Genomic DNA, 23,011 nt, shown 5'->3' with positions numbered 1-23,011 from the left:
TCCTCATTTTACCAAGAAACCTCAGAAATATCAAAGACAACAAGAACAATAATAATAAATATATTATTACTTATATATACCAAGCACTTAGCTGTACTACATGCCAGGCACAATGCCAAATACTTTCATGTTTGATCTCAGAAAATGCTCTGCAGTAGATTCTGTTATTGTTCTCATTGCACAGTGAGAATCCTGTGGTCTAGAGATGGTCAGATGCCTTGCTCGAGTCACATAGCTAGGAGAGGAGAGAGCAAATCTCAGAGCCAGGATTACCTACCTGCAGAGCCCAAGCTCTTCTCCTCTGAGCTCTACAGCCTTTGCAAAATGCGGCAAGGGCTCACATACACTTGCTATGGGAAAATCAGTGGTGGAGAGTGAATGATCTCGCTATTTCATGGCACAATACGAAGAGATCCATTTGGAATGGAACCCTAACCTTTGGCTGCTCTGATGGGTGCGATTTCTAGAAAGGAGACTCTTAACTATGATTAATGATGATGATGATGATGAGCACAATGTAAGCAGCTGAAAGTGCATAAAACACTTCCACATTCATTATCACCTTTGAACTTCAAAATAAACCTACTGGGGTAAATAAAGTAAACTTGGGCAGAATTATTGAAAAAGGAGGAAAATGAAACTCAGAGATCCCATATCTTGCCCAAGACTGCATAGCTAGTAATGATCTCTAGTAAACAGTAAAGCTTTGCTCAGTGGCAGTATTAGAACCAGTGAGGTTTATCTGAGGCATAATTATTGTTGACTGAAAACTTTTCCCAATGACATCTGATTCCATGTTCCATGTCTGCCCCCTGCCCCTGCTGTGCTGCTAAGGATCCCAGGGTTCAACAGACTACAAGTGCAGGGAGGCTCTTTCCAAAGGGTTGAGCTACCTTTAGTCAATGACTTGTTCAAGGTGGGAGAAAGGATGCTCATCTTCTCACAGAACTTGCTGAGGTGTGCCATTTATCCTACCCTCTGTGAGACCAGAGATCTCTCCAGTGCCTAGCTCAGTGTCGGAGGAACATTTTGGTCTGCAGCGCGGTCACCCAGCTCGCTTGCTTATCCGTTAACGAGGATACATCTTAGGACTGGCTCCACGTTCCATTTCAGTGGCTGGTACCTTACTTCTTTCTCACTGTTTGCTTTACCACGGTCGGATCTCTCTTAAAGCTTGGCAGCCCTCTTTGTTCTTATTTGGTTGACCTTTCTGAAGGTGAGCTGTTAGATGTTAGAATTACACAGATTCAATCCCCGACTTTATTAATGAAAAAATATCATTTGTACGGTTGGTATAGAGTGCTATTGTGAGAAGAATCATGAGAATCCATTTTCTGTCCTTGGCCTTTATCCTCAGACCGCCGGCCTACCAACTGATTCGAGCCTGTGAACAGCGTGGCCGTGAGAGAGAAAACAAATGGGCTAAGGCCTCACGAAAAATGTTGACTTTGAAATCAACTGCATCCAATTTCTTTCCTCCTAACAACGGCATTTGTGAGTGTAAATGAGCTTTGCTTCATTCCCCTGCCTTCTTCTGTTCCTTCTGCTGAACTTGTACTGAAAATGATAATTCCCCCTACAACTGCTTTATGTCCTTGATCAATTGAGGACCCAGAAAAGTCAAGTTCTGACACGGCTCAATTTTGTTTTTAATAGAATAGTGCAGTGTGGGGGAAAGAGCTCTGATTTGAGAGCCAGGGGAGGGTCTTACCTGGGGCCTCGTTCCCACTTCTCTCTGAACTTTTTTTAAGGCTCTGTGCCTCAGTCTCCTTCTATGTAGAACAAGGAGCATGCGCTACACCAGCAAATCCTAAATGCCTTCTTGGTGTCAGGGATGGGCTGGCTTCAAACGCATCTCCTGAGGAAGTTTGTTAAGCAACAATTTCTTGGACGCACTTCCAGAGACTCTAATTCTACAAGTCTTGGGTAGATTCGAGCAATCTGTATTTTTACTAAGCACCCTGTGTTTCCAGCCCATGGCCAGGTCTTGCTATACATAGACTGGATGACCTTGAAGTTCAAGGTCTTCGTTCCTCAGTGTTCTCCTGTCTCCCTGGGATGTCAACATGAGATCAGATTGATTGTTTCACACCTTCATTTATTCTATCTTTACTCCCTTTGCTCTTACCTCCATTTCTAGACCAAACCCTATCTCCCTGATTTTTGACGGGTTCCCTTCTTCTACACCAGGACCAACCTTGCTCCATTCACTATCTCCTTCTCTAAATACTCATTCTCAAGCTTCTTAAAAGAAACCTACCATTCATTTTTTAACAATTGCTCATCTTGGTCTTCAGTGCATCCACCCACAGAGCTAACACGGTTCACCAGTCTTCCTGTCACAGTTCACAGACACCTAAGGGCCCCATCCTACTTGACCAGCGTTCTGAATTTCCTAACACCTAACTACACCCTCCATAACTTTTGTTAGCCCAGCCCTCTCTGTACTCCTAAACTCCTGGATTCTTTCCTACTTTTATTGTCTCCCCCTCTGCCTCCTCTCCCAGTGTAGTTGCTCCTTTATGGGCTCACACCTCTTCATTTCCCTCTTCGTCCCACATGATATCTTTAGGTGATTCCACAGGAGTTTCAATTACCTCTGTGCTGATGAAACAATATAATAAAGTGCTTAAGAGCTCAGTTTCAAGAGCCAAGAGACTCAGAGTTCAAACTCTGGCAAATTTCTTATGTTCTTTCTTTTTTAAGATTTATTTATTTTTTTGAGAGGGGAGTGGGAGAAGAGGGGCAGAGGGAGAGAGTGAGGGGCAGACTCCTCGATGAGCGTGGATTATCAGTGATTCCCCCAATTGTATCTACAGTCCTGAACTCTCCCTTATGAGATAATCTGTATTAAAGTATTCTTTTAGTAGCAATTCCCTGTTCAGCAATTATAATGTGAATCACAGGAATTATTACTTGATCAGAGGTAGGTACCAATCGTCAAAAACACCCATTCCCATCCAGGCATCCATAAATTAAACCAGCCTCACATTTCCAACTGCCTATTGGACATTCCTCAGGGGCCCTTTGAACTCCAGCTCTTCCAGATTTCATTCTTCCTCTTGGGATTCCCAACTAGTTAACCTGTCACAATGATCTAATTTCCCAAAATACATAGAATTTGTCATCCTTCATTCTTACTCCGGTTACCAAGTCCTCTAGATCTTAACTCCAAAGTGGCTCTGATTCTGTCCCCTCTCTGTAGTTACTGCTGCCATCATTCTAGTCTAGACACTCATCCTCAGCCTGAATTATTGTGAGAGCCTCCTAGGTAGCCTCTCTGCCCCCAGGCTTGCTCTCTCTCATACATCTTCCACACTCTTACCAGAGCAGGTCTCTTAAAACTGAATTGGAAATGTCATTCCCTACCCAGAAAACATGAATTGTTCCCTATGACCCTGGAATAAAATCTAAATTCTTCAGCCCATCAATCAGGTCCTCTAAGAACCTAGACCATTCTCTGCCTCCTGTCTCCATTAGCTTAAACTAGACTATTAGACAGTCTCCAAAGATTTCATGCTCTTGTCAAGTCCCTTTCTCTTTTTTCATGCCATTCTATCTGCCTATTCACCCTTTCCTACACAATTAAATGTTCTCATCCAAGGAGGATATCTATCCCTACTCTTTTCCCAAAACAAAACCCACCGGATGATTGTTTGCTATGCACAGCCTGTCCATCCCACTAAACTGTGACCCCTTTTAGAGTGGAGGTCACAACTTATTCATTCCTGTGCCATGTATAGAGAGGCAACTCAATCAGCCAAGCTTAATGAATGACAGATTTGAAAGGCTCTTACCAAAAATCATGTTACCTATTTCCATGTATCCAAATCAAATGCCAAGATAAAAGCAGAAAATCCCATCTCCAACCATTTTGTTCCTTTGACTCCATGGATAGGTCAATTTGCTCTGGACCATGAAGCTTGGGATGACTTTGTAAAACAGAAAGATACAGTAATGGAGCAGATCTTTCTATAAGTGTTCCCTCCCCGCTTTCTTTTACCATCCTACTCTGGGACCAAGAAAAAGTTACTGTAAAAATCTTAAGAAAAGGGAAATATTATTATCAAAGCATGTACATTTCTTGCTAATATTACTGGATTGACGGCAAAGTCCTCGTGCATAATTTGCAATTGTTCTACAGCTTTGACTTTATGCTGGTGATGAGTATAATGATCCATCTGGGAACTGAGAAAAAGTGAATCCTAATACTTTAGGAGCAAATATGAAATCTTCCCTCAGGGAAGCTATGTTGAGAGACAGTGGCTGCCAGTCCTAGAACAAAGGCCAACTCTACATGGGATCAGGAGACCTGGCCTCTGGTCTCAGTTTGCTTCCCAAGTCACTGCAAGGGCTCTCAACTCACAATCCTGTTCTGGGTCTCAGTTTCCCATCTTCTTGGTTTCCCAGTTTTCTTCAGAGAACACCCCTCCCTACGAGTTCATAAACACAAGTTTAAACCCCTTGAAACCTGCGTGTTAGTCTCAGCTTTCCTTCTTGAGAAAGTTACTCCACATCTCTGAGCTCCATTTCTAGGCAGCCTTAGAGTGGAGGTAAGGATTTGCCAGCCTGGGTAGGACTTCTTCAAATGATGTCTGCAGCAGATGCCTTAAAAGTGGAGAGAACACTGAAGCAGAAGATACATACTTGGAGTTGTCTTATAAAAGAAATAACATGAATCTGGAAGCTCTCCTGTGACACACTCAACCACAGCTCTTTTTCTACTATGACTTGATTTCCAAGCCTATATTATAGAGTGGAGCCTCCCTAGACTGAACACTGTGAGGGGGAAAAAACAATTAAGAGGCAGGAGATAAAGGTGTACAGAAGTAGGAATAAAACCAGTAATTGAGAAATCTGTAGAGCTATCTAAAATGAATTTAGTGAAGAACTTTCAGAATCTCAGATTTACTCCGATAGCAAGTAGAGAATTACTACTGTGAGATTTTAAAAGCTTTTGTAACTTCCCCAAGTTTGCAATTTTGTCACTCATTGGCTGTTTCCCTGATGTGATTAGCAGTTAATAAAAATTCTAAAACCAAAAAGTGTCTGTATACTTATAAGGAACAGCAAGTCAACTGGGAGCTGGTGGACGTAGCCCCTTGTCACCCTGCTGGAGCAGCCTACAGATGAAAGTGTGTGAGTAGGAATAGCAGCAGAGGTGTAAAGATGAGAGCAAGTAAGAATCTAGCATGATGACTATCATTTACTAGCCCCTATTTAGGGCCTAGACATCTGTCTCATGTACTTCCTCACTGAATAGTCCTATGAAATAAATACTACTATTATCTTCACTGTACATTTTGAGGAGACTGAGATTTAGAAAAGAATAAAACAAGTAACTCACCCGAGGTTCTGGGAAAAAAACAAAAAGCAAAAACCCCCAAAACAGCGCGCACACACACACACACACACACACGCAAAATGGCAGAACTTAAATATAAGCCTGAGCCTTCAGACCCCACAGTAGAGCTCTTTCAGCCCTCCCTCAATGCTACTTGGGAGACGATAAGGAGAAAAGACTGGAAAGAAAAGATCTGAGATGTTATGGAAGCTGTAGAAGGACCAGAGGTATAATCAATGGAAGACTTAATCCCAAACCCTGTGATTAGGGCTGCAGGGTCCCTCCCCAGGAGAGAGTTTGGGACCATTTCACACATTCCTGCTGCCAAGCAAGAAATGAAATTAATCCTTGGGCTCGATGGAATGATTTGAGTATCTAATCACTTTGAGGGATCAGAGTTTGTATTCCTTGGACAGATTCTTGTTAGCTAGGGGTAGAAACCTATGAGAGTTTTTATTGTTGTTGTTTGTTTGTGTTTGAATTATGGTTCTAAACCATTTAGAGTTTTGCAGAATGCTTAGAGAATCTCAAGAAATCTTCTGGACTTTTCCCTCCAAAAGATGTGGGTGCACATATATATATACACAATTATATATGTAATTTCAGGGGATTCATACCACCCTCCAGCCCATCCACAGACAACTCCACCCAGGAAAGAGTTTAAAATCTCTAGGGTCTAGGTTTTAGTCCCAACTTTCCCTCTGCTCAGCTATGTGATCTTGGGCAAGTCCCTCCACATCTCTGAATTGCAGTCTAGGGAGCCACAGAGTGAGGGTAAAGAGTTGTCACTCTAATTTTAGGGAATAACAATTTTTGATCAGATCTTCTTGAAGGATTTAAACCAGCTCTCATCAATGGAAGGCTTGCCATGCAAAATTACATGAAGAAATGAAGAAGGAATTGGGGATATTTACCCGGGGTAGGGGGGAAATCCCACAGAGGCATATGGGCCCTCTGAAATGAGTTGAAACCATTTTCACAGGAATAGAGAAGTAGGACTAATTCTGACTTACTCTATAAGTGGCCCCAGAGAGGAGACTGGGTGGACGGGATGTGGTGGGGAGGGAAACAGCACAGCACAGTGTCAGAGTGGCATCACAGTTGAACAGATACAATTAAACCCAGGCCACCAGTTACTAGATAAGTTAGACAACCTTCACAGACTCTGAAATGGAGGCAATAATGGTATCTATCTCCTAGGATTTTGTGAAAAGTCAAATGAAGTAATGCCCTCAACATGCACAGTGTTAAAAAACAAAGAGAGACTTCAATAGGTGTCAGCATCTCTACTAAACTCTCTGACCCTCCATTTCTTTGTCTGAAAAATGGGGATTAATATCTGACCTGATCAGAAGGTCACTGTGAGACTTAAATCAGAAAATGCACATTAAACACTGTTAATACAGCACCTGACACATAATTAAGTCCTCGGCAGATGGGAAGTACAATTATTATTACAAAGGTTTCATTTCTAAAACCAATGGGATGTGAGAACAGTAAATGAAATAAACATAAACTTTTATTTCAGAATGGAAGGCAAAGCAAATTAAAATAATATCTAAGAGCATGGACTCAGGGCTAGACTTCCTGCTTCTGGCACCTGATAGCAGCATGGCCTCAGGAAAGTTGCACAAAATAGGAATATGAACATCTGCCAAAGAGGAATTGAACGAAGTAGCAACATGAGAACAGCTTGGCTCTGCACCAGCACATAATACATGTTCAATAAATCCTGGTTTCTTCCGTAATAAGTAAAGGTTACACAGAGAGAGACCTTCTTATAACAAGGTCCTCTTCAGCAGTGCAGCCTTTAGTTGCTACAAGTATTCCCTCTCCTCCAGAGAGTGATTTATCAAGGAAGAGGGAAATGAAATTTCCAGGGACATTACAGAAGAGGGTAAAACCTCAAGATGACCTCTTGTTCCCTTGCAATTTAATGTAAAATAGTCCAAGATTTAAATGGAATGAATGATAACATTTTGAAAACTCTTTGCCCACCTGCCATCATTTTTCTAGTTGCTACCTTCTCTTCAGCCAGAAAATAGCCTCCCACCCCCACCCCATGCCACAGAAATAGGTTTGGATCTTGGGCATCTAGCTTCCCTTCAGTTAACAACTACTAGTTCAGATTTTCTGTCTTCCTGCTGGATGAGATAGTGCATGTCAAAGCTTTTCAACTTTAGATCACACTTGCATTTCATCTTGATTTATAGCCTTCCTTCAAAACGTATCCCCCTTCCACTCACTCTTGCCTGTCCCCTCCAATTGTGTCTTCTGAGCCTTTGGTGAGTGATATTACATTGCCTCCCTCACAGAATTGAAGAACTGTCACTTTCTGGCTAATGCACATATAAAAAGACACTCAAACTCTTTGTTAATCAGAACAACAAAAGCATAAGATGACTTTTTTCCCTCAGGAAATTGAAAAAATTTAAGTAGATGGTCCTATCAAAGGTAGGGAGGATGTAGGAAAGCAGACACTCTGTGGATGGGAAAATAAATTGGCAAAGCCCTTCCAGAAGGCAATTTTGTAATGGCTATTATATTTAAGTGCACATCACTTTCAGCCTACCATTTTTCCTTCTTGGTCAATCCTCTAGTGAGGGAAACACCAGCATAGACACTTAGAAGGCACCCACATACAAGGATGTCCCCTGCAAACTATTTATGGTCATGAAATATTAGAACGACCTCAATGTCCCTTAGTGGGTGATAGATACTACAAGTATCCATGGTATAAAATACTGTACAGCAATTTAACACAATGATGCAGATCTACCTGGCCTGGAGAAGAAAATGGCTCAATATATAACATTAGGTGACTAAAACAAGATGCAGAAGGCTGCATACACGATGTCAGATTTTTTTTTAATCCACACACAAAACAAAAGCGGATTTTCCTATATCTATCTATACATTCACATAAGCAAATAGAAACAGGTCTGAAGAATGTTCATCTTCAACTAATAGCAGTGATTATCTCAGAGGAAGGGCTAGGATTCAAGACAGGCAGTCAACGAGAATTTTTATCTATTGTTTTTATGCATCTCTAACAAAAGTACATTAGTGCAATATTTGTGCAACCTACCATAAATTGCTTACTAATATTTTTTTTAAATAAATGGATGATTTTCTGGCATTTCTAGCTTCAGGATAGAAGCAGCCAAGAAAGAGGGGGAATCCCAACAAGAAGTTTCAGAAATGAGGCAGAGGAGGGAAGAAGCCAGGATGGATGCTGTTAGCAGGTTTCACTTTCATCCTAGCTTGTGGGATGATGTAGGGTGTAACCACAATGGAACCAAAATAGCCGAATCCCAAGACAAGCAGGCAAATGACAGATCAGATTGTTCCCATGGCCCCAGACAAAACCACTCTCAGGAGCACAGCCCCTTACCTCCTGTTTGAGGAAAAGTCACTGAGTCACTCATTTCCCACTTGGACACCTGGGATGTTGACTGGAGAACCCAATCTTCAGATTCTGGAAAAAATAAAAAAGGAAAAGAGAAAACAAACTTAGGTAAACACCTGTCTTTTTTATTTTCAGTGCCTCACTGTCCCCTAAAGTAACTTCTGTTATTAAAAAAAAAAAAAAAAAGAGGGCAGCTTGGGTGGCTCAGTGGTTTAGCGCCACCTTCAGCCCAGGGTGTGATCCTGGAGACACAGGATTGAGTCCCATGTCAGGCAGGCTCCCTGTGCAGAGCTTGCTTCTCCCTCTGCCTGTATCTCTGCCTCTGTGTGTGTGTGTGTCTCTCATGAATAAATAAGTAAAATCTTAAAAAAAAAAAATAATAAGAAGAAGAAGAGCTAATGTTTACTAAGAATTTAGTACACGCCAACACTGTTCTAAGTGATCTCCATGCATCTTCTCATTTAATCCTCAATAAGAGACACAGGATAGGTATTATTATTATTCTCATTTTACCAATGAGGAAGCCAAGGCCCAGAGAGATAAAACAACTTTCCCAGAGTCACCTAGCAGATGGGAAGCAGAAGTAGTACCCAGGTAGTCTGATGCCAGAGCACACACAAGAACCACCCTACCTACCATACTACCTCTTTATATTGTACTAACACAAGATTGGATTTATTTATTTACTCTATAGATGCCTGCTTTCTTCTACTTGGTTATAAGCCCCATTAAGTAATACCTACCACTTGAGCACTTACTAACGCGCCAGCCACTTGCCTATGGCCATTATATGCATAAAGTTACATAACTCTCCAACTAACCTGGGAATAAATCAAGGCCAGAGACTCCTGGCAAAAAGTGGTAGAATAGGGAGCCAAGGTTGGGAAGTTCTATACCCCCAGAGATGTGAATCATACCTTACTTTTAAGGTGTTCTCTGCCCTTGGGCCCTAGTAAATACATAAAGAACCTTGATGGATGGATGAAAGGTCAGGAATGAAAGAATTCCTCCTCTACTACAGAAAGCCAGTGAGTCAAGTGAGAACATCCCTCAAGGAGATCTACAAAGATCATGGTGCTTGGAATTAGGATGAGAAAGCTAAGTGCTACCTTACCTAGAATGGAATGGCAAATACCTCAGAGATATGCTACCAAGAAGAATTACTGAAACAAATCAAGATCTGTCCCAATCTCTCTCTCTCTCTCTCTCTCTCTCTCTCTCTCTCGCCCCCCCCCCTTCTCTCTCAAAGCCACAAGAATGAATGAACCACAAATGCTGTCTAATTTGCCTTTGGTGGGGTTCATGGCATTCAGGACCCAAAAATCATCTCTAATCATCTGATTCAACATTTGACTCTCCTCGGTGCAAAAAATAAGGAAAAGAAAAAGCAAGCAAGTGTTCACCTACCTTGGGATGTAAATAAGGCAATGTTTCCAGAAGGTACCTCAGTGCTTCTCTCAGAGTCACTAGAGAGAAAGAAAGTTTCTGACGCTGGAAGAGAAAAAAAGTTCAATTAAACAGAACAACAACAAAAAAAAGTGTTTGTGCTGAGTGGTGGGATTCAGGGCTATTTTTATAGCTGTTTTTGTGTGTTTTTTTTTTAATACATTTCAGGTTTCCTTCAAGGACTGCAAGTAATTTTTAGGATCAAGGGGAGAAAACTACAAATGTTATATTTCAACTTGATTATTGTAAAGTCCGAAAGAATAAAAAATATGTACAAAAATTGACTGGTTTATGATTCATGGACTTTAGGGGACTACTCACAGTATAACAGAATTAGCCAGTTCAATATTATAAAGCTTTTTAAATTATCCAGGCCTTGCTGAGGCAGCTGAGATACCTAAGAAACCTTCATGCTATCTCTTAATGGTTTTCCAATATTCTTACATCAGAATTAGAGGTTGAAACATGGTGGGAACTTTGATAAGCCCTATAAGTAATGGACCTAGTAAATCAATGAGGGTCCAAGATGCAGGATCCAAAAGGACTGAGGGGAGGGAGAAGGGGGAAAAGGATCAAAATGGAAGGGAGGGATGGAAGAAAAATGGAAGGAAGAAACAAAGGTAGAACTAGTTAATCATCAAGGTTTATTTTAAGGCATGTGGAGGCCTTTCTTCAACCATTCTCTAACACCCAGGCGGAGACTTAACCCCTGGAAGAATGAAACTGGAGTCTGACAGAGGGAAGACCATGTGAAAACACAGGGAGAAGGCTGCCATCTGAAGCCAAGGAAAGAGGCCCCAGAAGAAATCAACCCTACTGACTCTGTTATCTCAGACTTCTAGTCTCCAGTACTATGAGAAAATAAATCTGAGAAAATAAAATAAATTAAGTCCTGTAGTCTGTGGTTTGTTATGATAGCCCTAGCAAACCAATATACACACACATATACACACACAGACCCAAGAGCAAGTCTCTGAACTGCCCCATTCAGTAAAAAGAACCCTGTTTTAAGGGACCCAAGATACAGCTTACTGGCAGAAGGGAGACAATGGCCAAATGTACCATGTACCTGCAGTGAGGATAGGCCCTTCTGTGGAAAACTCAGCTGTTGGAAGAACTGTGGTTGCTTCAGGAAGTAAGGTTCTCGTTGGAGGGCATGTAGTTGCCACTGTTGTGAGAGCAGTGGTGGTTCTTGTCTGGAGTGGTGTTCTGGTTGTGAGCTCAGGTATATTCATAGCCATTGTTGGAAGCGCAGTTGTAGCTGTCCTCACAGCAGAGGTGGCTTTTGGGAGATGTGTTGTTGAGTGTGTGGTTGTCGGGGCTGTAACCAATAGAAGATGGAAGAAAAGGGAAACCATACAAATACATGTGGGATCTGTCCACTTCTCTCCATTCCTGCTGCCCTTATCTGGTCCACTGGTCCCTGGTCCATATGCCCATGAAAGTTGGGTTTCTTGCCTCCACTTTTGACTTTCTAATCAGTTCTTCACACATTGGTTGAAATAATCTTTTTAAATGACAAATAATTATGTTAATCCCTTGCTTAGAACTTTTTACTGGGTCCTCTGTGCTCTTCAGATAACGGACCCAACCCAAACGCGGCCCATAAAACTCCACGTGATCTGGCTCTTTCTTTCCAATCTCAGGTCTCTGCTCTACTCTTCTTGCTTTTCCCCAGCCCACTCTCCCTTCTTCATCTCTCTGAACAATGACCTCACACAGGAGGGACTTTGTGCTGATGGCTTCCTAGCCTCTCCCTTCATTAGGCTGGCTCCTACTGAACCCTCTTGTTACAGCTAAAAGGACACTGCTATGGGAGGTCACCCATTTTCTGCCATCATAATTAGGTTTCTGGGTTTTGTGCTCTCATACTTTACCTTCACAGCATTTGCTGAATTACATAACTGCAGATTTTATCTAATGATTGTGGTTTAACACCTGCTTCTCCCACTGGATTTGTAAGCTCCATGAGGGGAAATCTGGGGTTTATTTTGTTTTCTGCAACAAATCTAATACCAACCACGGGGTTGGGTACATAGTAGGTGTTCCAAAAACATTGCATCAATGAGCAAATGAACAATTGCATCAAAAGTGAATCCAAGGGATGCCTGGGTGGCTCAGCGGTTGAGTGTCTGCCTTCAGCTCAGGGCATGATTGTGGTGGGATCTGGGATCAAGTCCCACATCAGGCTCCCTGCAGGGAGCCTGCTTCTCCCTCTGCCTATGTCTGTGTGTGTGTGTGTGTGTGTGTGTCTCATGAATAAATAAATAAATCTTTTTTAAAAACCCAAACATAAAATTTCAGTCAAGCAAGATGAAGAAACACCAGAGTTCTGCTGTACAGCATCGTACTTGCAGTTAACAATAATGTACACTTGAAAAATGGTTAAGTTAGTAGAACTTATCTTAGATGTTCTTTCCACAATAAAATAAAATTAAAATCTAAAAAAAGTGAGCCCAAAATATGCAGCATGGGGTAAGAATGTAATCTCTTTCAGATATTAAAGAAAAGTTTATGCCAACACCACTCACCCCTAACATTTGAATTTCGGTTCATCAGCCATAGTTATTCTATATATGCTTCCCTCTCTTGAATATGCAAGATTTCAATTAACTCTAACAGATTCCAGTCACCTTAGAAATGACCCATAGATATTGAGTTCGACAAGTATTTTATAAAATAATAGCTGGTTATACCAGGCTGGAAAAGAGAAGGCTTGGATTAGCATCATTTAACTTCAAAAAAACTTCATAAATCAGAAAAATAACTTCTGTATCACAAAGTCGCCTTTAGAAAAAAATATACTAATGTGTATGAAAGTCGTCTAATGAGAAGCAACCGTATAAGTTGTTCACAAAATTTAGAGTGCATTGGAGTCACCTGAGAATCTTGTTAAGTATATGGCTATAACGGTATGACTCTGCCTTCCAAGATGCCTACCCAGTTAGGAACAGAGCACAAGAACCTTCTATCTTTGATGCAGGTTGAACACAGAGCTTACCCTGAGAGGCTCCATTGCAGGCAAGCAGGAAAGGTGATTACCGTTAGCACAATTCAACCATAGACTGCCTTCCATGCAGCTCCAATCTTTAAGAGTTCCAACATATTCCAAATTCATCAAAAGCAAATAATAGGAACAGAAGGAAGGGCCACCTGAAAACTGTTGTGACTGTCTCCAAATCTCACGCCCTTTTCCCACTGCTGGAAGTCACAAATTATTGGCTGATGGGCTGAAGTTGACCCATGGACCCATTTTATTTAGTTTACATGGTAGTTATTTTTTAACCTTTGCCAACATGCATATTTTTATGCTGTGCACATAAAAACCGGGAGATCTGAGAACATGTACACAGATTTCTGTGAAGTGACAATCTCCTAGACAAGAAGCAGATGCCCTCTGCATATTGACCCTGCAATTCACTGACTGTCTTCCCCTGGACTCTCCACTCATTAATTTCTGTGGTCTTCTTAGCTGCCATAGGCATTTGCTCCATACTTGGCTGCTCCAGCCATAGTGACGTGTCTTAGATTTAATCTGCCCACTCACATGTAAGCACCTACAGCCGCACCACCCACTGAATCCATTCCTCGTTAACTGTTGGATCTGTCCTCCCACAAACACAACCCACTTTGTGCACACACCTCTACTCAGCTGCAGGTGAATGTTCTTCTTCACATCGTTGAACCAGCCAGGCACCTCTACGCGGCAACAGTACACACCGCTGTCACCTTCATTGGTGTTGAAGATGGTCAAGGACACATCACCTCTCCGGATACTGCCCCGAAGTTCATATTTTGATGACTTCCTGGACAGCACCTTCCTCCCATTGGTGTGGAGAAGCTCATCATTGCATTTGGATTTGGGACACTCACCCTTGCCCCAGCACATGCTGTTGCTATTTTGAGACCAGGATGAGTAGGTACAGGGCAAAATCACTGACTGACCCAAAAATGCTCTCACAGTCTCTGATGCAGCTGGAGCTGTGAGGAAAGATGAGAAAAGTAGGTTGTGTGGTACTAAAATCCTTCAAATATGCTACATGCTGTTTGTATAGATAGATGCTTCCAGAAAGATGAAAAGAGTCGTAGTGTATATATTTTTTAGCCTAAATTCCGATGTGCCCTTAGCTGCTGCTGAGTCTCTGAACTCTCTCTACAACAAGATCTTTTTCCTGATTTAAAAATTTTGATCTTGAGTACTATTCAATAAACCAAAAAATTCTACAATGAAAAAGCTCATCCAATTCCACTAACTCATATGAGCAGATCCAAAACCAGCATTCTACCCACTGTATCTCAATAAGCAGTGAGTATGTGCTACTGAACAAATGGGACTCCCTCCTCCTCTACCTGGAGAATGCTGTGGCAGTAAGATAAGCTGTTGAACTACATTCTGCTGTCCATCTCTTCTTTCGGTACTGGATACAGAAATTAATTGCTCTGGACTATTTATTTGTTGTTAAAGAATATAAAGTTAGGTGAAGCATGAAAACTTTTTAATGTTAAAACTGGAAGGGACCACAGGAATTAGATAGAATGGCAGCTGTGACATACAGAAATGCTGGAAGCTTAGTCTTACCAAATTAGCTGTGTGAGATGAAAGGTATCACTATTTCTAAAATGAAGTAGTTATCTTTCCCAGCTTTGGCTGCTCATCAGCATGACCCAGCATGACCCAGGGAGCTTGCTAAAAAATGCAAATTTTATTGCCCAATCCTGAATCAGAATATCTGAGGCCAACACCTATGGAAATAAATATAAATAACCAAATTCTCCAAGTCATTCTGATGTAGCTTGCTACTCGCCCAGTGCTTGAGGGCCACTAGACAAGCTCTTCTAACGTGGCTTCCATGTCTGAGAATCTGTGAAACATTTTCGCTGTGGCAAATATTAAGTCCACTGGTTTACCTGAGCATCAGCAATTGTTCTAATCCCCTCACCCCCCAAAAATGCTATGGAAGGCAGGCTGAAGCTCATCAGGACTCCATCCTGCTCCCTCTGAAGCACCTAGGTCCTGCTTATTGTTTTCCCCGAGGAATCTTCCTGTGAGACTCTCCATTCACTAATTTTGTGGATCCATTTGGCTAAGTTGTATAAGACATGGCGAGCAGTACCAGGTTCTTCCCCTGACCCAGGTGTCAGGGATGCTCATATATCCCTCTCTAGAAGAAGATGAGCACAAACCCTAAGAGTCACCAAACTCAGACCAGCCTGGAGAATTCCCTGAAACCACAGTTTCTTCACTTCATTAAAGTAGAAATGTTTCAATGGTCATAAATGCTCTGGAAGTGCCTTTTGCTCACCATGAAACAAGGAAAAAAATAAATGAGAAATTCATTGTCATCACCTTCAGCTATATTAGCAACACAGAACATATGCTCCCAACACTAACAACTCCCATAATATGAGCTTGTTCCAATGAATATTTGGAAAATTAATAGCAAATACATTCAGGAATTGTTTCTGCTAGAAATTGGACAGTTTATTTTTCCAGTATAACTGTACGGAAGGAGGCATCCTACTACTCAGTAAGAAAAGACCAGTTAGAAAAATTGACAGCAGACAGAATAGGCATAGATGAGAAAATGTGTGCAGCCAGGAAATTTCCCCTCTAAGACTAGCAAAAATTTAGAATGCCAATAATATCAAGGTTGGCCAGACAGGGATCTAGGAAATGACATAGGCTACTAGAGTATACTGGAATGAATTGGTAGGTTAATTGGTATAGCCACACTGTGGGGCAGCCTGGCAGTTCCGTTAATACTGAACATGCACGTATCCGAGGTAAGCCTTAACGATTTTGTGTTTTGTTATCCACCCTGGAAAAACACGCCTGCACAAGGAAACCTGTTTGCAAATGTTTGCTACAGCTTTCACATATATGTGGAGGAAATGAACAACGTATGCATGGGGAATGGCAAAACTGGCATACGCATTCCAAGGAATTGTGAATGAATCATTCATTCCCTGTAATCATTCCAAGGTTAGTGGAAGTAAAGAGATCTATATCGGTTGACATGAAAACTCCAAACCTTTTTAATGCATGAAAAGGGCAAATTCAAAACAACACATAAAATATAAAAAACATCTGATTACATAAATAAAACAATTTGCATTTTTTTGTGGGCACAGACGTATGAAGGTAAATGCATAGAAAAGTGTCTGGTGACACATGATGTGATGAGCACTGGGTGTTATACTATATGTGGCAAATTGAATTTAAAGAAAAGAAGAGGGCAGCCCCAGTGGCTCATCGGTTTAGCCCCACCTTCAGCCGGGGTGTGATCCTGGAGACCTGGGATCGAGTCCTACATAGGGCTCCCTGCATGGAGCCTGCTTCTCCCTCTACCTGTGTGTGTGTGTGTGTGTGTGTGTGTGTGTATGTGTGTCATGAATAAAATAAATAAAATCTTTAAAAAATAAAGAAAAGAAGAGTGTCTGGTGGGATATACACTCAACTCATTGTACCAGTCACCTCTGTGGTCAGAGGAAAGGAAGTGGGGCTGGAGGTAGTAGTCAAAGGAATTTTAGCTTTATAATGGCTATTATATTTTTCATTAAGGGTATTTCTATATTACTGATCTGATTAAAAATTAATATTAAAAAAAGGAAGTGGGCAATTTGGTGTGGCAGAAAAACACTCATTGAGCTTACATTGTAAACCTCATTCTGCCAGATACTGCTTTTGTGTTCTTGGAGGAAAGCCACAATAATCCTGACCTCATTATCATCGAAAGACAAAGGAGATATATAATACTTGCTTCAGAAATAGTTTGGAGGTTCACATGCAATGAAGTATCAAATGCCACATGAAATTAATAAAGTATTAGTACAAGTAACCAGGCATTTCAGAATTTAGAAATAGGACAAGAAGCTGTTGCTTGCCATTACAAAAGCATTTTGGAGCAGAGGGATCAGTGGCATCAAATCAACGCCCATCTTTGGAAATTACCCAGGAGGGGCATCAGGGTGACTCAGTGGTTAAGCATCTGCCTTTGGCTCAGGGCATGATCCTGGGGTTCTGGGATAAAATCCCACATTGGGCAGGAAACTGCTTCTCCCTCTGCCTGTGTCTCTGCCTCTCTCTGTGTGTCTCTCATGAATAAATAAATAAAATCTTAAATTAAAAAAAAGAAATTGCCCAGGATGGTAGGTACAACCAAGATTCTGGTGTCAGCTGTTTTCCTTCTCCAGCTGGTGACCTCTAGAAAGACCCTTTACCAACCTGGGTCTCAGTTTCACTATTTATAAAGTGTTTCATTCCACATCTTTTTTTAAAAAAGATTTTTATTTATTATTTATTTGAGAGAGAGAGAGAGAGAGAGCACAAGCAAGGGGAAGAGTGGCAAAGGAAGAGGGAGAAGCAGATTCCCACTGAGCAGAGACCCTGACATCGGGCTTGATCCCAGGACTCTGGGATCACGACCTGAGGTGAAGGCAGACATTTATATCAACTGAGCTACCCAGACGCCCCTCCTTCTACATCTTTTAAGAGCACATCCAGCCCTGATTGCTCCTTGGTGATTCTGAGCAGTCTCTTCTACATTGGTCATTTTAGCAAAGGCACAAATGAAAAATGAACAACACACCATTCTCTCTGAAGGTGCTGCTTCCTTCAGGCAGGATTGGAGAAGCCCACACAATCAGTGTCTGACAAGTAGCAGGGAACGTGGACACAGTCTCCAACAAACTGTAGCATAATAAAACCTCCACACCTCAATCAGAAAAGACCCCGAATAGCCAGGGGAATTTTAAAAAAGAAAACCATATCTGAGGGCATCACAATGCCAGATTTCAGGTTGTACTACAAAGCTGTGGTCATCAAGACAGTGTGGTACTGGCACAAAAACAGACACATAGATCAATGGAACAGAATAGAGAATCCAAAAGTGGACCCTGAACTTTATGGTCAACTAATATTCGATAAAGGAGGAAAGACTATCCATTGGAAGAAAGACAGTCTCTTCAATAAATGGCGCTGGGAAAATTGGACATCCACATCCAAAAGAATGAAACTAGACCACTCTTTCACCATACACAAAGATAAACTCAAAATGGATGAAAGATCTAAATGTGAGACAAGATTCCATCAAAATCCTAGAGGAGAACACAGGCAACACCCTTTTTGAACTCGGCCATAGTAACTTCTTGCAAGATACATCCACGAAGGCAAAAGAAACAAAAGCAAAAATGAACTATTGGGACTTCATCAAGATAAGAAGCTTTTGCACAGCAAAGGATACAGTCAACAAAACTCAAAGACAACCTACAGAATGGGAGAAGATATTTGCAAATGACATATCAGATAAAGGGCTAGTTTCCAAGATCTATAAAGAACTTATTAAACTCAACACCAAAGAAACAAACAATCCAATCATGAAATGGGCAAAAGACATGAACAGAAATCTCACAGAGGAAGACATAGACATGGCCAACATGCACATGAGAAAATGCTCTGCATCACTTGCCATCAGGGAAATACAAATCAAAACCACAATGAGATACCACCTCACACCAGTGAGAATGGGGAAAATTAACAAGGCAGGAAACAACAAATGTTGGAGAGGATGTGGAGAAAAGGGAACCCTCTTGCACTGTTGGTGGGAATGTGAACTGGTGCAGCCACTCTGGAAAACTGTGTGGAGGTTCCTCAAACAGTTAAAAATATACCTGCCCTACGACCCAGCAATTGCACTGTTGGGGATTTACCCCAAAGAGACAAATGCAATGAAACGCCAGGACACCTGCACCCCAATGTTTATAGCAGCAATGGCCACGATAGCCAAACTGTGGAAGGAGCCTCGGTGTCCAACGAAAGATGAATGGATAAAGAAGATGTGGTTTATGTATACAATGGGATATTACTCAGCTATTAGGAATGACAAATATCCACCATTTGCTTCAACGTGGATGGAACTGGAGGGTATTATGCTGAGTGAAGTAAGCCAGTCGGAGAAGGACAAACATTATATGTTCTCATTCATTTGGGGAATATAAATAATAGTGAAAGGGAATATAAGGGGAGGGAGAAGAAATGTGTGGGAAATATCAGAAAGGGAGACAGAACGTAAAGACTGCTAACTCTGGGAAACGAACTAGGGGTGGTAGAAGGGGAGGAAGGGTGGGGGGTGGGAGTGAATGGGTGACGGGCACTGGGGGTTATTCTGTATGTTAGTAAATTGTACACCAATAAAAAATAAATTAAAAAAAATAAAAATAAAAATAAAACCTCCACACCTCAACTTACTCGGGACAAGATAAAGACCAGTGAAGACACTAATAAAGAAAGTGACAGGGGCTGCCTTCATTCTGTTAACTCCTACAGAGTATCTGGGGAGAGAGAGGCAGTTAAATGATCAGTTACTACAGGGTGACAAGTTTGTTACTACAGGGCGACAAGATCTCTGATGGGTGACTCCATGGGAGATAGGAACTCAGAGCAGAAACACCTAAACTCTAAACCTTCCAGAGGCTCTGGGTGCTCAGGAAAAGCCTTACTTGGGTGGAAACCTGAGAATGCATACAGTTACAGAGGAAAGAAAGGCAGAAAATAACAGTATGGCAAAGGTTTGAAGGGTAGAAAGAACACATTTGTTTTCCTTGGAATGTTGGTGTTTTCTCACGCAGCACATTTGAAAGATCACGTGCAAATAACTATGAACTTTTAAAAGTGCTAAAAAAAAAAGTGCTAGGGACATTAGATACTGTTTAGTTCTAGGGTCATGGATTGTTCAAACTTGTCTTATCTGAGTCCCTCATTTCATACACAGAAGAGCCAGAGCAATTTCCACATGTTCCCAGCATTAACGATTAGTGACTGAGACACAACCGCAGCTCATTGCAGAGCATTTTGCCCTATGCTGCCAGGACATAGAAGTCTAAGGTGGCCCAAAATGGGTGCAGACCTCTGCATCATTCAAAACTGGAAAAAAAAAATGTGCAGAAAAGAAACATCACCTTGAAGCCTCGTCCCCAACAAAGTAAAACAAACGGAAAACAAACTACAACTCCTGAAAATAAAGAGAAAAATAAGAATTATCATAAAGAGCTCCTACAGAACAAATTCCCCCGGCTCTGACTGTGCTAATAACATCTGCAGAGGAAATTTCTTTTCCCCATCTCATCTGACCCCTTATTTTGTGTTTCTTCTTAAATGGTCATTTCTGATTTGAACACAGATTATCCCATCCTAAAACTCCAAAACTGGTGTCAGGATAAAACCCTGTGTAACAGGGAAGGGGAGAGACCCTCCAAAGAAGGAAGCCTGGAGGGAAGCATGAGGGAAGCAGGCAACTGCTCTACCAAGGCCCAATCAGCCATGGAAACCCATCAGGGGATGCCAAGCTCTCCAGAGACTCCTGCATGGAAGGATTCAGAACACTTACTCAGAAAAAGCCGCCCGAGCTCAATCAGCAGCCAGAGAATAAGAGGCCCTTTGGACATTTTGACTGTTGGCAGGGCCCAGGAGTCTGTCTGTCTGTCCCAAGTCCATTTCTTATACTCCAGTGAATGCTGACGGGGCAGGATCATTTAGTTTCATTTCTCTTTTTGCCTCATAATCTTCCTTTTCCCCCCTCCTGAATGGTCTCCCTCAATCTGGGATGTATGATAAAATGTGCTGAGCACTTTTCTCCTAGCCACTAGCATATGTGTAAATGTGTGCATGGATAGTCAGGTTGCACCTATATTCTTTTGTCCATGTGTATTGAGGGGTTTCCCACCTACGTGTTAGCATCCATGCATGTGCTTCTGTATGTGAGCATGTGTGAGCTGTGCATGAGCTACAGTCCTCCTGGCTACTGTGCAGCTTATAGTAAAATGCAATTAACTCTCCTCATTGGCAGCTATTCAAACATAGGCTCCTCATTGGGCCAAAGGAAAGCTAGACTACAATTGGGCTCTGCAACCTTTACCTGATTCACTTGGTTCTCCATCACTCAGACCTTTGTTCCCTTTACCCTGATAATGGAGAAAGAAAAGCAGAACTGCAATCAACCATCACATAGGCCAAAATCATCATTAGAGTTTACTAGACAAGGAAAGAAGAACTCAATAGAAGAGGCATACTGTGGCCATGACAGGATGGGCTCAGGTAACAAGGAAACCCATGATCAGGAACCAATTCTACCACTTTTTAAGTGAGGCCACCTGATGGGGAAGAGCATAAAAGATAATTCATGAACCAGGTTACAAGGCTGGACTCTATAGATTCAATAATCTATCCAAGAACCAGTTAGAGGATGAATCAAATCAACTAGGTGTGTTTTCTAAAATAGACTTAGGGGCACCCGAGTGGCTCAGTCAATTGGGCATCCAATTCTTGATCTCAGCTCAGGTCTTAATCTCAGGGTTTTAAGTTCAAGCCTCATGTTGGACTCCATGCTGAACATGGAGCCTACTTAAAAATTAATTAATTGATTGATTAATTAAATAGACTTAGATCATCATCATTGGTTACTGAATGCTTAGCTATATACCACACACTCTGCTACATGATACAGATGTATTATTTAATTCTCACAACCCTAAGAAATAGATAATATTTTTCCCATTTAACACATTAGAAAACTGAGGGAGCTACATAAATTACATTGAAAGTTAAGAAGGTGTGAAAAAAAAAAAAGACTCAAGCCCAAGTTTCTCTGATCCCAAAACCCATGCCCCTAATCACTACACCCTCTTTTGACCTGTGATCCTTAGGGTAATACAGCCATGAGACTACCCATACCCGTGACCGGCCAAGTGCCACCCAGCCCCATAGAGGAAATTTAAGAATGCACAAACGCTCTAGATTTAAAAAATAGTTCTCATTTGATTGTAACCAGTCAAATGAGTCTCAGACATTCAACATTGTACAGAGTAAAAGTTTTGGTGAAAATACAAATATTGGATGAGGCTCTGGATTCAGAGAAGCTAGAAAAGCAAAAGGAAGGAATGAAAATAGAGAGACTTAGAGAAAACCTTCCCATTGAACTATGGAATCCCCTTCCTTGGAAACTGGGGAATTTAATCTCTGGATAAACTGAATGACCCCAATAAAACACAAACATTGATATTTAGGTGTCCCCCAACAATATGAACAATTCACCTTCAATAAAGTAACCAGTGCATCAGCCTCAGTCATGCATGCAACACTCCTAATTAGTTTTAAGTGTGTCACTTTAAAAATGAATAGACAACCAAGGATCCAAGACATGTATGGAAAGTCTTCAATATGAAAAAGATAACATCCAAGATGACTTTTTCCCTCATATGTTTAGCAAATTGACAGGATGACTAGAAGACCTAAGAGCTGGACAAGCAGCCCTGACTTTCCACATGGGCTTTCCACAAGGCATCTTGAGCTTCCTTACAGTATGGTAGTCTGAAAGTAAGTGAATTTCTTACATAATATCTGGCTTTTTCAAAAATGAGCATTTCAACAGGCTCAGGAAGATTCTGCAAAGGTTATGACCTAAACCTACATGTGATTCAGTATCATTTCCACTGCATTCTGTTGGTCAAAAAGTAAGTTATTCAAGTAGAGGAAACAATACAAGGGTGTAAATTCCAGGAAGTTCATTGGAGGTAAAGGGAAAGCATCCTTGCAGACTAGTTACAAAAACCAGCAGAACAGGCTGGAACAGAAGGGCAGAGGAATAAGGTTTGGAGTGGTGGTGATGAGTGTAACTGGTAGATTGTCTCATGCATTTAGATATTTTGAAAATAGGTTCAACAGATCTTTAACAGAAAGGGGTTGAATCATTTGAGGTGATTTTTTAAAAGATTTTATTTATTTATTTATTTGAAAGAAGGAGAGAGTGGGTAGCCTG

The 23,011-nt window shown here is 41.4% G+C and overlaps 1 protein-coding gene and 1 pseudogene across 2 annotated transcripts in view; one reads left to right on the top strand and one right to left on the bottom strand.

The window, feature by feature from the left end:
- Positions 1-20,735, bottom strand: part of TIMD4 (T cell immunoglobulin and mucin domain containing 4) — a 33,343-nt gene extending 12,608 nt beyond the window's left edge. The window contains exons 1-5 of one of the 2 annotated variants that reach the window (XM_025434635.3): positions 20,585-20,735; positions 13,842-14,180; positions 11,269-11,520; positions 10,161-10,244; positions 8,739-8,822 (exon numbers count right to left, since the gene is read on the bottom strand). In XM_025434635.3, the coding sequence (XP_025290420.2) occupies positions 8,739-8,822; positions 10,161-10,244; positions 11,269-11,520; positions 13,842-14,180; positions 20,585-20,729 (904 nt within the window). In that variant the 5' untranslated portion in view covers positions 20,730-20,735. The remainder of the gene's footprint in view (positions 1-8,738; positions 8,823-10,160; positions 10,245-11,268; positions 11,521-13,841; positions 14,181-20,584) is intronic. The other variant, XM_025434637.3, reaches the window with a different exon arrangement.
- On the top strand, positions 703-785 carry LOC112652065 (U4 spliceosomal RNA; annotated as a pseudogene).
- Positions 20,736-23,011: the final 2,276 nt, after the last annotated feature.

Source organism: Canis lupus, chromosome 4 (genome assembly GCF_003254725.2).
Source record: "Canis lupus dingo isolate Sandy chromosome 4, ASM325472v2, whole genome shotgun sequence".
Taxonomy (NCBI): domain Eukaryota; kingdom Metazoa; phylum Chordata; class Mammalia; order Carnivora; family Canidae; genus Canis; species Canis lupus.
Note: the sequence above shows the minus strand (reverse complement) of the source record. Positions and strands in the feature narration are given on the sequence as shown.